We start from the raw sequence: 15,028 nt of genomic DNA on the forward strand, positions 1-15,028 counted from the left end.
AAGTGACTTGCTCCCAAGAAAGAAAATACAGCCAAAGTGATGAAATGTCACATCTGTGATTAGATGTGTCACATCTTATAAGAGACTGTGACTTCCTGCTTGCTAGCAGACTCTGCTGGCTTTAAGGAAGCGAGCTGCCAGACTGGAGAGGACCGTAAGGCATGGAACTGAGGGCAGCCTCCGACCCACAGTCAGTGAGGAGTGGAAGCCTCAGTCCATCAGCCCGTGAGGCGCTGAATCCAGCCAACAACCAAATGAGTGAGCTTAAAAACTCAGTTCCCAGATTAATCTTGATAGGAGACCACAGCCTTGGCTGACGCCTTGCTTATGGTCTGAGAGACCCTGAGTGGAGGAGGGCTCAGCTGAGTCATTCTGGGACTCCACCCACAGAAACGGTGAGACAAAAGTGGATGTTGTTTTAAGCTGCTAAACTGTGATTTGTTGCAGAGCAGTAGATGACTAATACACTGCCTCACCACATACACAACATGGGTCAGGGGGGCCTCCTCGCTCCCGACGGACGGATCTCTGCCCCACCTCCCATGCTGCTGTGAGCTTCCCTCGGGAGCCCAGTCCGTGCTAAACTGTTGGACTCGTGGGGCCTGAGATGCTGGTCCTGCTCTGGAGTGTCATGAGGACAGGTGCCCAGGGGACAGAGCCCGCTCTCCAGCCTGCCCTAACCAGACTCTCTGCTCTCTGCTGGGCGCAGCTGCCCACCTCTTCATGGTGCCATGGCCCCGGGACTTTCCAAAGCACACCCTCCAAGGGCTCTGAACCGCAGGCACACCTGAAGCAGGGTAAGCATTTCAAAGTACACCCACTTCCATTTTCTCCCGCCCTCACTAAAACCCTAGGAAGGTTAGGGAAACTGTACCAATCACCCTCAGGACCATTGAGAGTTTTGCCTATTGAAGGCTCCACAGGCCTAAAAGGTAGTCAAGATCACATCCATTCAACTAGTTAGAATTACTATTACCATTTACTGTTAAGAATGGCCACGTGGCAGAGGCGGGATTTGAACCGAGTCTGTCTGATGCAAAGCCCATGCTAGTTCTGCTTGTTTCACAAATGGGAAAACTGAGAAACACAGGGTTCAAGCATTCTGACGGCACTGTAGGCAACCCCTACACCACCCTTCCGGAATGACCTGTCGCCAGGGGTCAGGAATCGGAGCTTTTAAAGATTCAGAGGGGAGGAGAGACAAGATGGAGCAGACGCTGGCTGTGGGCCCTAGATGCTTGAGCCAGAGCTGCTCCCACTTGTCTGGGAAGAGCGGTCTCCCTCCCCCTCTCTATCAAGTCATTGCGCCAACCGGCAAAATTGAATTATTAAAACTCCCTTCTGGGGTACCGCATGGATTTTTCTCCACTGAGACTCAGCGCGGAGGGGCGGCTGCTCCCGCCACACAATATTAAAATGTCAGGAGTGTAAGGCCTGCATTGGTTGAGTCATAAGTTACCAGCACCCAGTGAGGGCCGACAGAATGCCTCCCTTAAATTATTAAGCAGAAAGCGTCAGACTGTAATATTTTGCTAAACCAAAGTACAGACACAGACAAAGATGTCATTTCAATATTTGAAACCAGCGAGTTTAATTTAAAATAAGAGCAAACCAATAAGCTCAGAACATAGCAGCGTATGAGAGGAAAATTATACTGTGAGAGGAAAAAAAGTGGAAGGACTTAAGAAATTTATAAAAGTAATCTCCAAGTGGAAATTAGAAATCAAGGCCTAGAAACAGAATAACACAAAAGAAATATTACTGTCCACTTTCTAAATCAATATAACACTGCTCCACGCCAGAATTACCATGGTAACTCAAGTAAAAAGAATCAAGCAATTCTTATTATTTCAAAATAAAATCACAGCCTGAAGCCTGGGTTTTATTACAACCACTGATAGATCGCTGGCTTGTATTTATCTGAAATATTGCTTTTCAATCAGCTGGTTTATGAATGTACACAGGCCTCTCGCCAGCCCACTCACTGCCCCGTTCTGCGGCAAGGGGCTAACCAACGAATTGAGTCCCGCCTGGCTGCATCTGCATGTATGCCCAGGTCTAAGTTAGCTTTTGTAATCACAGAGCTTCACACCCTTTCCAACCGTCCATTGCTTTTGCAGAACAGAGAAGAAAATCCGGAGAAGGCAGTGCGGGCAGACCTCCCTGTGGGCTTCCTCCCCTTGCTGCTGGAGGAATGGGTGCAGGGCTCGGGTGGCAGCCCCAGACAAAGGTCCCCACCATCGGCCTCCCCCTACCATCCTCCCAAGTCATTCTCTCACTGGTTCCTCCTCCCCGTGCCCCGTGAACTCTCCCTGAGTGTCCTTCTCCCCATCCCCAAGCCTGCCAGCTGGAACAGGGAGTCAGCAGAGTGCAGAGAGGAGCACACTCAACAGTCAGGCAGCCTGGGTTCACAGCCCGTCTCTGGATTTGGGAGCAATGGGACCTGTGGCTAATGACACAGCCTCTCTATACAGCAGTTTTCTCATCTGCAGAATAAAGATCATAGTAGCAGCTTTTTCCTCAGGTGGTTAAGGGTATTAAATGAAATCATACACGGAACATGTTTTGGTGGGTTCAGCACAGAAATGGCCCCAATTCTCTACCCCTCCCGGTCTCCACACCCTTTGCAATGTGACTTTTCACCTCCTTTCTTCAAGGGTATAATCTATCTCCCCACCCCTTGCACTGAGGTTGGCCTTGTGATTTCTTCTGGCCAATAGAATGTGGCAAAACTGACAACATTCCAGAGCCAAACATAGGCCTCAAGAAGCTCTGTGTGCATCCACTCTCTCCTGGACCTGTCGCCACCATGCAAACGCACCGGAAGAGCCTGCTGGATGAGGAGGGACATGTCGTCTCATCACCCTCAGCATCCAGTTGATCAGCCACCAGCCAGGCATGAGTGAGACCCCCAAAACTGCTCATCCAAGTGCAGCCTAAATCACTGACCCAGTGATTCAAGAGCCAAACAGACACTTGTTTGGAGCCTCTGAGCTTTGAGGTGGTTGTTTATGCAGCAATAACTGATTGATAAACGGGCATAGAACAATGCTTTATTTTTTAGTAAGGGTTCAGTAAAATGATAGCTATTGCGTTTCCCCTAAATGCCCAAAGTGAAAAAGCTCATACTGTAACTGTGCAGAAAGCAATGTCACTTCACACTGGCACGAGGCTTTCTGGCTTATCAAGCGTGTGTGTAGGCACTGGCTACCAGTTAGGTGCTGTTCCCATTGCAGAGATGTGAAAATCGAGGCCAAATAAGTAGCCTGAAGTCACATAGCAGCCAGCTGGGACTACAATCCAGGTCTCCTGAATCATGCCGGTAGTGAGGGAGGGGCAGGAGGAAGGAGCTGGGGCCCCAGGCCACCTCTGCTACCTGGACCAGCCGCCTACTCCTCCCACGCCGTCGGCTTTGACTTTGCCCTGTTGTGTCAGCCACTGTAGGCTCCTGCCTTGGAACAGAAAATAAACACATCCCACCCAAATGAGAGAGGAGCTTGTTGCTCTGTTGGGTGGATGTGACTGAGCATGGCCTGGAATGGTTTTGGTCACCTGTAGGCTCCTACAAGGCTGACCAAAGGGGGAAAGGTGTGCCAGACAAAGGGGTCAACACGAGCAAGGTAGAAAGGCAAAGATCCACAGGGCAGTCGGTAGGCTGGCTAGGGCCACGGCTGGTATGCCCAGGCACACGGTGCCAGACCAGCTGATGTTCCTCTCCATCAGAGTCTTCTGTCTCCCCGCCTCATCGTGCCTTGGGGCCAGGGCAGAGGGCACAGAACCCAGAAAGATGCTGAAGCTCCAGACTATAACTCACTACGTAACTCTGGGCATCTTTCTTGCCCTCTTTGTGCTTCACCTGTTCCCGCATGAATGGAGGGGCTTGTAAAAAGCAATCTTGGAGGCTTCTCCCCATAATGCTAATCACCTTGGCAACCTGGGCAGTGGTGAGTAGTGCAGCCAGACTGCCTCCAGAACAGCAGTGATCGGTGGCCATGACAGATAAACGAACCGTGAGACGGAAGGTGATATCCCGTGCCCAGAAGCGAGCAAGGCACCAAACTGGGCACAGGGCTGTTTCAGATCCTACTATGACTGTGAGAAAGCAACGTCACCTCACACAGGTGTGAGGCTCCCTGGTGTATCAAGTGTGCGCACGGACATCATCTCATTTAATCCTGATAACAATCCACCCGTTAGACGTGGTTGTTCCCACTGTAGAGATGAGAAGGCATAAAGGCAAAGCAGCCTCCGCACTGGGTAGACATGGATCACAAAACCACAGCGGATGCATTGGACCTGACTAGTCCAGCAGGACAGCAGAGGGAGCAGCCAGGCCAATAGCACCCAACACACTGGGGTACCCATGCCCTTTCTTTTTCTACCTTCCTTCTTAACTCCTTATCGTCCTAATGCCCCTGATCAAGAGTTCTTGGGAGGCCCTCTGGCCCCTGGTCAGAGATCTGAACAGCAGCCTCGACTCCTGCCTGTTTGAGGGTAGCCCTGCCCTGGGTAGGCTGTAGGTGCAGACTCCCGCAGAGAACCCCGGCATGGCTCATGTCACTAGCTGCACCACACAACCACCTTCTGAGCAGAGAAGGCCCGGCCTGCCCAACCATGGCCACTCCCCAACCCCAGCAGCCTTGTGCCAGCAGCCCAGCTGCACCGAGCCGGAACCTCACGTCTCCTTCGCCCATGACCACAGAGAATCAGCCGCCGACGCTGGCTGGAAATCATTCATCTGTTCCAAGGGAGAGAGACCAAAATAGACCTTCTCTCGGTCCTGCTCACACATGGGGCCTGCTAAGGGGCTCCATAAGTGGAAGCAGGTGGGGCAGCCACTGGGTCTGACTCTGGGACACAGGGTGGGGTAGGGAATCCACTTTCTGGAGGGGTAAGAGGCAGGCCCCGGGTCTAGGAAAATGCACATTTCTACGTGCTAAAAGCATCTTTATGGGACATGTTCAGAGAGAGAGGGAGACAGCAAGAGAGAAAAGCGGCTCTTGTGGCCACAGAGGCCAAGTGAGTGGCCAAGCTAGCGCCAAGGCCGCCCGGCATGCAAAGGGTGAAGCTTTTAGGCGAGCGGCGGCCAGTGATCTCAGCTTCCCCCAGTCCTAATGCTCCTGAAAGGCTCTCTCCCACTCCCTGTAATTGGGCATCAGTAGTTAATGCAGTATTGACTGCATTACACGCTCCCGTGCCTCCCCTCGCTAATGCCAATTGCATCACCTTGTACAGTCACCGGCTTGCTTAGCCAATAGCCGTTAAAAGCAATCCAAATCATGAATCATATGGGAAACTTTTAGCAAGACACCGCCATCCAAGGAGACAATTTACAGTTGAGTTAATCTGGGTACATTAGTGAGACATGGATTCCGGACGACAGACCAATTTATGTTGTTTCCCTGTGTCCCCCCCTCCACCCCCACTGCCCTTAGTGCTTCATGTGGGCAAATGAATGGAAGAGCAGGGAGCAGAGAGAAGCACCTGCTTCTTAACCCAAGGCTTGGGGAGGGGCTGAGGGAGGCCTGTCTTTACAGACTCTCGCCTGGCTGAGTTTGGACAGGAAGGGGAAGCGGCTATACGTGCTACTCAGGATTTGCGATGCTTCATTCCCAGCAGTGAGGAAGTGGCTGCTGCTGAGGTTGGCATAGTAGGTGTAGATGTAGACCCTTCTCTTCTGGGCACAGGGCAAATGCCAAGCCTGATCCCCATTCTTCCAGCCTTACAAGACCTTTCCCAGGCCTTGGAAGGCAGCAGTGCCCACTGGGGTCTCTGGGAGAACAACGGGGCTCACTTCCTGCCTCCACTCCAGGGCCAGGGAGGTACTGGCCACATTCTGCCAGGAGAGGTCCTCAGGACCCTTTGTGGTCCAGAGCATGATGGGATATTCCAGGAGGTCCTGCAGGTCAGCACCTAAGCATAGATGAGAGCCTGCCCTCACAGATCAACTGAGTCAGCTGTGGAGGCTGTGCTCCTAGAGGTCATTAACAATTGAAGATTTGCTGTCTGGTCCTCCTCAGGCCAGTTCCACTTTCCTTAGGCACTTTCTATTACTAAAAATGTTCTAAAAATCACATCTGGCGTTTGGTTCTACAACCTGCCTGCTGCTTCCTGTGGTCACCTCAGCCTTCCTACTGGGCCTTTGCAGAGGCGGCTTACACCCAGACCCACCCAAGGAGGTGTCTTCAGCACCTTCTCCTGCCCATTCCCCCACCCAAGGCTCTCACTGTTCTTGGGGTCATTTGGACCCTGTGCTGTCTGCCTGTATGCACGGGACTCTTCTCCAGTAGCCTGAGGGCTAATTTGACTCCTGGGACTCAGGGCAGTAGCTCTCTTTGCTCCCCTGGGGCTGCAAGCCTCACCAGACAGCCCATGGCCTGGTGCCAGTCCAAGCACAGGTGCCAGAGAAAGAAGGGCTATTTCTCTGGGAAAGTGGGAGCTAGGCTCCCTTTGCTGACAGGCAGGCCCAACAGCATTTAGAAAGCCTGGACCCTGAGTTCCAGTAAAGTGGAAATGGCTAGGCCAAGAGCAAGCATCCAAATGAAAGCAATTAATCTTAAAACCCAAAGTTTAACCGTTTGCAAAACAGATCTTTCCTCTCTGTGGTGGCCCTTCACTGCTCGACCTAATGGATTACTTTATTAATAATGCACTGTGCTTAAAAGCAAAAAAAAAAAATTTTTTTTCTGACGATTCAATACTTCAGAAAGTCTCTTAAACCCGTTGCTACGGCAAAGCGATTGATATTTTATTATCTTTCAGAAGTGCAACATGAAAGCCCAGCAGCCCAGCAGAGCAGGAGCTTTGGTCCGCGGCAGCTGGCAGACCTGACTTCAACCAGAGGGGCCCCGGCCTCTTCCGACAAGATGCTGTCAGGTGGAGAAAAGGCATTGGGGGTGGTTAATAAGAGCCCTGAGTCCCTGCTGCAGCCAGACAAAGGGTGCAGGGCCCCAGGCCCATGGAACACACTCTTTGGGGGCCAAAGCTGCCACCCAGCGCGCACAGCCACCTGCTGGGAGGGCATAACTGCTAGGAAGAAATTAGGCAGCAGGGTAGAGTGGCAGGTGAGTGCACCCAGAGCCTTTCACCCTCTCCCAATTAGAGGTGCCGACTTCAAGGTTCCCTGGAACCAGGAGAGGCCAGACTCCAGCAGGGAGTGCAGGGTAGATTTATGAGCAGAAAGGTTACTTTCGGAGGACAGTTCTGGGCTGGGCAGGACAAGAATCCAGTGCTCCTCAGGGCTCCAGCTGTCTGCCTTCCTTGTGCCGTAATGGGCCTCAGAGCTCACTGGCATCGACGAGAGTGGGCACCATATTGTTTAGGCTGGACAAGGTGGGGGACTGAGGGGCATCGCGTGCTCTCCACCACAGGTCCGGTGGAGAGGAAACACATGTGTCTGGGGTAGTTGAGGTGCACTGCAGGCCGGAGGCAGGGTATTGGCTAAGATGACCCTCCAGAGAGCCGTTCCTACTCAGGGCTCATCTGAAAACCTGTAGTGTCACAGAGCACGAGGCACTCTAGGGCACCTGGACAGAGAGCTGGCTCCAAGACTCAAGGTGGTGGTGTTGGGGTCCTCTTGTTGGCATTCCTGAGGTCTCCCACACAGAGGGCCGGGACTTCCAGATTTCTGGGTTGGGCCAAATGACTGCTGCTAAAGACATATCCTGATTTCCACATGCTTCCCACAGTGGGAGCACCCTCCCACACCAAGGTGAGACCTCCTACACTGGCTTCCCCGAGCCCTTCGAGTTACCAAGAAGGAAAGTAACATCTAGAGAAGAGTGTGACTGCTCCAAGATAACACAGGGAGTCACCAAAGGAGCTAATTTAAGGCCTCCTCCCTCCCTGTGTGGCCTGAGCCCCACCCCTTCTCCTTTTTATTCTATAAACAATGTCATCAGTCTAGTCCTCTGATGACCCACATCGGGCTCCAAGGGAGGGGTCCCTGAAAGGAGAAGGGCAAAGTGGAAATGGGTGTCACACCCCAGGTAGACGCTGGCAACTGGATTCTTTTGACCAGAAGCATCGAGTTCCCCTTTCTTCTCTTACTACACATATACCGAGAACCCACCTTTGTGGGTTTCCTGGCCAAAGGATTCCCCTACATGCCACCCTCAGGCCAGACACTTTAAATGTCCCTCCCTGCTACATGTCTCAGAAGGTCATGAGGAGTCCAGGGGCATCAGCACATGGTAGCAGCAAAGTGAACATGCTGTGTGACCTTGAACAAGTCACTTAACTTCAAATTTTTACCAAGTGACCATGTCAATAGAGCCATTGACCTATTGACCTGGGGCCCAGCAGCCACTCACTAGAAAGTCAGAGGACAGCCCCCACAGTTGCTGTAAGAGGAGTCCTCTGACTCACAGAAAACCCACCCTCTCAGTTCCTTCCCAGTAGAAGGCAAGCGGCAGCCTACGTGCTAACAATTACATACCCGTCCATCTCCCTTCAATACTAATGAGCAACCCTCCCAGGAGGGTCTGGGACAGCCACTGTTCTGACCCTGGGGGCTGCACTTGGGTCACAGGGTACCCACTTGGTTTTCCCCTCAAGAGGGGTGGGTTCCCCAACCTCTCCTGTGCACACCAGGGCACCTACTGCAGGGCATCCCCAATCAGGAAGGCTTTAGGGCAAGTGCGACCATGTGCTAGTGGCCTCCAGTACCCACAGGCCCTCTCCCTTCTGACCTCTAAAGCGCCCCGAGGATCCTGACCACAGCTAATCCATGCCCCTTTCGCGGGCCATTCCTGCAAGAGTGCTACTGGCCTGTAGCGGGACACTTTCTTCCTTGTGGGCCAAACTCCCGCCTCCGCGCTTAGGAGACAGTGGGCCCGCATGGGAGGCATCTCTCTTTCCCACCGAGTCATACTTGCGGCAGCTGTGTCCCTGAGGGTCCAGCCGGCCCAGCACCCCAGGGCGGGCGCCGATTTCCTGAGCGCGGCTTGCCGCAAGCCCTGGAGTCCGATTTTCTCGAAGCCACTGATTTGCCCAGCGCTCAGCACCTCTCAGGTTACACCGCGGCGCGAGGGTGATGGCTGCGGTGAGAGGAGCAGCCGCAAAGACAAAACGCTCTGCACAAACTGCCGCTGCGTGGAGATCGGAGGGGAGCCGGAGCCTTCCCGCGGCCCACAGAGCACCACCTGGCCGGTGCACAGCTCGCCGGGCTAGGGGGCGCGCAGCCCGGGGCTCACGCGTCTCGCTTCTCTCGCGTCCCACTCGGCCCCCCCCGCCCCCCCACCCCGGCCCAGCCCCACCGCGTGCCGTCCCCGCCCCCGCACTGGCAATCCCAGCAGACTCTGGCAGGTGCGCGCCTGTGTCCCGGCGTGTGTGTTCCCGCGCACCGCGTAAGGCCAGGGGGTACCGGGTATCGGGACCCCCGCCCGCCACCTACCGTCTTCCTTGTCCAGCACCATCATCTCGGGCGCTCCGTGTCCAGCCGCAGCTCGGCTCGGCCAGGAGAAGGGCACCGACTCCGGGCGCGCTTCGGCGGGGCGGCCGGTCCTCAGGCAGCGAGCGGGCTCTAATTACCCGCTTGTCCGGCTCTTAACCTAGATTGCACTCAGCTAGAATTACATTCAGGAGTGAAGCACTTCGCAGATACAAAAGCAGTCTCACCTACTTTTGTGCCTCAGAATTGAAGGAACTACGAACTGCAATTTAGAGAGAGAGAGAGAGACAGGGTGAGGGAGAGAAAAGGGGGAGAGAGGATCAGAGCCGTTTCTTTGATTCTCACCTTCTAAATGGCTCAATTTGCCCAGTATAATCTGTCTTAATGTAATTGCCTCAGATAGCTCATAACCCTGGCTCTGGCAACGACACAGCTTTCAGCCTCATAAAGTGTTTTCCCCTCGGATTTAATCTGAATCTCAATCTAAAATTATATTCAAAGAGATGGGGGAATCTCGGCGGCCGTCTCCCGCTGCCTTTCTCTCTCAATGTATGAGGTTTGCACTCCTGCTACTGAATAAATGCACACATTTCCCGAGGCCCCCTCCTCCCTCCCGGGTTAATGGGGAGTGGAGACGCGCGGCTGCCTGGCTCCGCAGCGCCACCTGGAGGCCGCTGTGCTCCAGCTCGGCGCGTGTCTCCACGCAGGACCCAGGGTCCGCTTCATCCTGGTGATTTGTCTAGTGGGCCACAGGTCTGTCACTCCCAGCCTCTCAGCCTTGATTTCTGCTCCCCTCCCACCCTGTCAATCTTCCTGTGACCTTCTAACCTCTCTTCCTACTTTCTCTGCCCTGGGGTTTCTGGTTGTTTCCTGGATTATTTGGCAAAGTTAACAATGTGCAGGGCATAAACTCTCCCACTGTGAGTCTCACAGGACTACCTTTACCTCAGCAATCGCCCCCCCCCCCAAGAGCAGCCTGATTCCATAGAAACCAAGACCCTGTCTCAACTTCTCTCTGAGCAAGCACAGCATAGCACTGAAAGCTTTTCTCATTCCACAACTGTTCACTGAGCATGTATTATGTGCCAAGCACCATTCCAAGGCAATAGGGACACAGCAGTATACAAAGCAAAGGGCCCTGCTATTACAGATTGACGTTCTTGCTTGTAACTCAGGAGGCAGGAAGGGAGATGGTTTCCAGCTCCTTTCCTCCTGAACTCTGTTTCTTCCCCAGAGCCCTGGGGATGGTGCCCAGGCTGCTTATTCCAGGGCTCCAGATACATATGTCAAAGATGCAATCCTGGCAGTCACTTCTGAGGACTAGACCCAGGCGAGGAGAAGAAAGCTGAAGGGGCAAAGGTCCGCCAGCTGTGATTTCATGCTATCTCTGCCTATTACCAACAGTGGACCTCTAGCAAATCACTTTCTCTCTCTGGGCCTCAGTTGCCCTGTTGGTGAAGTGGGAGACCTGCTCTTCTATCTCTAAGGTTGCTGTGGGGATCAGATGGCATAACATATGTGCATGTGCTTTGCAAGCTGTGGCACCCCAGACAGTGAGGGGGGTTACTGGGTACAAGGGAGACCTGGAGGCCAGGCAGTGCCCCTTAAGCCCTGGGTGCTTGGCAGGGCTGGGGAGTGGGGAGCTGGAGTGGTGCTGCAGCCCATCTTCCTCTATCTAGGCAGGGAAGTCACACTCAGAAAACAGGAGAGAGGCTGCTTCTAATGAGATGCTTCATTCGCAGCTCAGAGGGTTTCGCTTTCCCCTTCATCTTGAATACTTAATCCTAATAGTCCTTGAGTATATTTGATGTTAAATATATCATTTTTCTCAGCCTGACTGTCCCTCAGGACTGTGAGCTTGATCTCTCCCCTGCCACTGCAGCTGGAGCTCTACCCTGAGGGCCTGAGGGTGGCTTTGGCTCTGCTGCCACTGGCTCATCTAGTGTGAGCCCCTCACCCCAGCCTGAGCTGGGGGCCGACAGTGCAGCAAGCAGACAGGCTGTCAAGGGGCAGCTTCTTGCTGTAGACACCTCTAGGTGACCTGGAGGCATTCACTCCACAAGAGCTGCTGCTTTACTCCTGACCTCCAGGACCACTTCTTCTCACTTTCAGAGTCTGGCCCTAACCCACAAACCAGGATTTGACAGCGGGGGCCACTTTCCCACTGTTTTGTCCATGTGCTGTACTTGGGACTCTGCCCCAACACCAGCTCCCCCAGCCTCCAAGGTACTCAATTAGCAGCCACATAGCCAGTATTCCTCTTGGGAGTCAGGAGCCCTGTGCCCCAACTCAGTGACTAGAACAAGCCTGGGGTATTGAGCAATGAGCTGCAGAAGCTGGCTGGGTATGTCAGCAGGGGATTGATGCTGAGTGTGAAGGGCTGCTTGTGGCCACAGGTGGCTCTCTCTGCACCCCCAATTTTGAGCATTGAGCTCCCACACTAATCTTGAAAAGGGCCTCCACAGAGGCCTTCTGGGTGGTGTACAGAGCAACCCACTTTGAGGGTGTGGATGACCAGAGCGCCTGGCCAGGAAGGGGCCTGCTGGGTTGACAGCCAGACACGAGCCCCCTTCATCCAGCTGCCTCCCTCTCATCTCACGGGGAACTGCTGGGCAGGCAGGGAATCCCTGTACCCATGCTCACCCCCACCCAAGCTGCCTCCAGAGGCACGCCCACGACACCAGGGTGGAATCCTCAGATCCCCCGGGGCTGGAGGAGGTAGCTTGTGCCTGACACATTCCACAGATGATGAGCATTTGCTCACTTGGACACTGCCAAGAGTGTTTCAAAGTGCCCTTGAAATGCCTATGGGGACAACAGAGGGAGGCCACTTGATCAGTACCCATTGTTACAGTGAGGAGAAAGGGGGTGCTGGCTGCCTCACAAAGTTCTGGGCAGGTCCTAGCAGTGTGTCAGTACACCTGGCAGGAAAGTACTGAAGAAGGCTTCCTGCACTGGGGGTGGGAAGGAGGCAGGGAAACGTGGTGCCTGAGGGTCTGAGCAGACCAGATATTCCAGAACCCTTCAGTGGAGGCTGCCCGATGTGTCTCTGCCTGAGGGCCCTGCTCCCAACACAGTGCAACTGTCTTCAAGATGGGCTTACAAGCTGGTTTTACAAGTGATGTGGAGGGGTATTCGAATGACAAGGGCCCCTTCCCTGTGGCCACCACAACTGACATGAGGGAGTAAACCTACGGTACCACCAGGACGCCTGCTGGCCAAATTCAGATGCTCTGCCCTGCCCCTTACTCACACAAATCAGCTGGTGCACAGGAATTTGCAACCAGCTGGAGTAGAGAAGTGCACGTTTCCTCTTTGGTTTCTAGAAGCCCTGGACAGGCCTTCTAGGAGCTGCAGTTATAATTCATTAGGCCTGATTCATTAGATCTTGTGGAGGTTTAGGCCAAATGTGCACCCCCAAAAACAAGTCTCTCCCACCCCCTTGATGAAGGCCAACCCATGCCTGCACAACAGCTCTGAGAAAGTTATGAATGTAGGTTGGCCAACTGTCCTGGTTTGCCCAGGACTGAACAGTTTCCCAGGATGCAGGACTTTCAATGATCAAATTAGGTGGTCCTGGGCAAACCAGGGCAGTTGATCACCATAGAGGGCGGTGGTAAGGTAGGACAAGGGATTAGTGGAGCCAGAGAGAAAGACCAGGCAGCCAGGCTGTTCCCCACAGACTAGCCTCTGCCTCCCAACCCCAAATTTCTCAGCCATTCGGCTCAGGGCTTCCTCTCCCAGGCACTAAGGAACTGCCCTAGCCCCTGGGGATGGCCCATGCGCCAGCAGGGCTATAAATTGGCCTGAGAGACTGGCAGTTAGAACGGAAAGGGTGTGAGTTGGTCCCAGGGCTGGATCCAGATTTCGTGAAAGCCAAACTTACTTATACAATTGTGGGGAGGGAGGCTCTTTTAAGAAAAGGAATACAAGATTAAAAACGAAAGACTCTGAAGCTTAAACTTCATTCGCTTCAAGGTAAATCCTCCCCTGATGTTTTGGCTATATGGTCCACCTATATACCCGACCCAGTAGGACACCTCCCAACATGCTAGGCCCGGGAACTTATGGCGAGCGCCCTCTCCAGCCTTGCCAGGGGGAAGCAATGTCACCCGTCCCCCAGCTGCAAGTTCCAGACTCTTGGGACCCCAGGACCATGCGGTTTAACTGAACCTTCACCCCTAGGTTCTCTGGGCCTCCCCCTAGGGGAGCCACTTCGCAGGCCGGTGCAGAAGTGGGACGTGCAGTTACCCAGGAAGGCTGCTGGGGGATCTGAGGGTCCGTGGATACTGCGGAGAAACCTACGGCGCGGGTCAGAGAGGCGCTCCCAGTGCCTGTAAGGCGGCGAGAGCCAGTGAGAAAGTTCCCTGCCGGAGCGTGAGGGGCTAGCGGGCTCAGGGTGGTCCGCGGGACTTCCTAACCCCGCTGAAGAACCTTGGGGACTGAGCCTGGCACCCTCGCCACACACCCTCAAGCGCGCGTCCAGCCGCCGCTCTTCCGGGAAGCCGCCTAGCGGCCCCAGCTGCTGGAGCTGGCGGGGGCGCTGCCGCGGAGAGCGCGGTGGCCTCCGCAGGGCCCGCGCTACCTCCGCCCACCCCCACCCCTGCCACCCTGCGCCCCATGCTCGGCGCGTCCTTGGACACCTACCGTCCTCCTGGTCTAACACCATGGTCCCCCGGCGGCTCCAGCCCGTCACGGGCAGAGGACACGGAGGGCGCGCAGTTCGGAGTCCGCAGCTGCCCGCCTGCCCTGCTCCTGCTGGCCGCGCCTGGGCTCCGCGCCCCACAAGCGGCGGCCGCGGACCGGAGCGGACAGACCGGCACCCGGAGCAGAGCCCTGCCGGCAGGGAGCGCGGGAAGGGGGACAGAGGTTCCGGGCAGGGGCAGGGACGCGTCTGCCGGGCCGGGATTGCCGGAGCCGTGCAGTTGGGTACAAGCAGCCTTTGCCCGGGACCGGGCCGGAGCCGGAGCCGCGCTCCCGTCCTTTCTACGCGCCCGCCGCGCTCGCCGCAGCGGAGTGAAGCCTGCGTTTCCCAGGGCCCCGCAGATTCCCCCTGTTAATTAAATCAATTCATTATGCTCAGATCTGATTAGCGGCCCTTCCCCCCCCCCCTTTGAATCAATTATTCAATACACAAACATAATTGCTTGGGCCAGAGGTGCCCGCCATTAGCTTATTTAACTCCAAGGACACTAATTACCCGCAGGGCACGGGAACTTTTCTCATTAATTCTGACAAAACACAAAAGCACGCCAGAGTGTGTGCATGTGAGTTAGTGTGTGTGTGCGTGTGTGTGTGTGTGTGTGTGTGTGTGTGTGACCGCATGCCAGAGTGAGGGCTGTGTGTGTGAGCTGAAGATGAGACTGGGGGTGGCAGAATGTGTGCGACTGCAGGTGGGAGTTTCGGGATGTAGTTCTGAGTCTGTGACTCTGCCGTTGCGAGTGCCGTGCGACTCCGTGCGTGTGACTGTGAGAAAGGGATTGTGTGCCTGCATCGGGCTGGGTGTGGCTCTGGGTCTGAGGACTGGGCCAGGGTTTGAGACCCGGCACAGGAAGGTATGAGATTGTGTGAGTGCTTGCTTCTATGTGTGACTTTGTGAATGTGAATCCAGGGCTACTGTCCCAGGCGCCCCACCCC

The 15,028-nt window shown here is 54.7% G+C and overlaps 1 protein-coding gene across 4 annotated transcripts in view; it reads right to left on the reverse strand.

Moving 5' to 3' along the window:
• The window catches only part of LMO1 (LIM domain only 1), a 36,063-nt gene extending 21,647 nt beyond the window's left edge, over window positions 1-14,416 (reverse strand). The window contains exons 1-2 of one of the 4 annotated variants that reach the window (XM_036028973.1): window positions 14,039-14,415; window positions 9,395-9,653 (exon numbers count right to left, since the gene is read on the reverse strand). In XM_036028973.1, the coding sequence (XP_035884866.1) occupies window positions 9,395-9,419 (25 nt within the window). In that variant the 5' untranslated portion in view covers window positions 9,420-9,653; window positions 14,039-14,415. Of the gene's footprint in view, window positions 1-8,872; window positions 8,898-9,394; window positions 9,947-14,038 lie in introns of those variants that run through there. The other 3 variants (XM_036028974.1, XM_028516234.2, XM_036028975.1) reach the window with 3 other exon arrangements.
• Between the last annotated feature and the right edge of the window lie 612 nt (window positions 14,417-15,028).

The sequence above is a fragment of the Phyllostomus discolor genome, chromosome 6 (genome assembly GCF_004126475.2).
Source record: "Phyllostomus discolor isolate MPI-MPIP mPhyDis1 chromosome 6, mPhyDis1.pri.v3, whole genome shotgun sequence".
NCBI classification, from domain to species: domain Eukaryota; kingdom Metazoa; phylum Chordata; class Mammalia; order Chiroptera; family Phyllostomidae; genus Phyllostomus; species Phyllostomus discolor.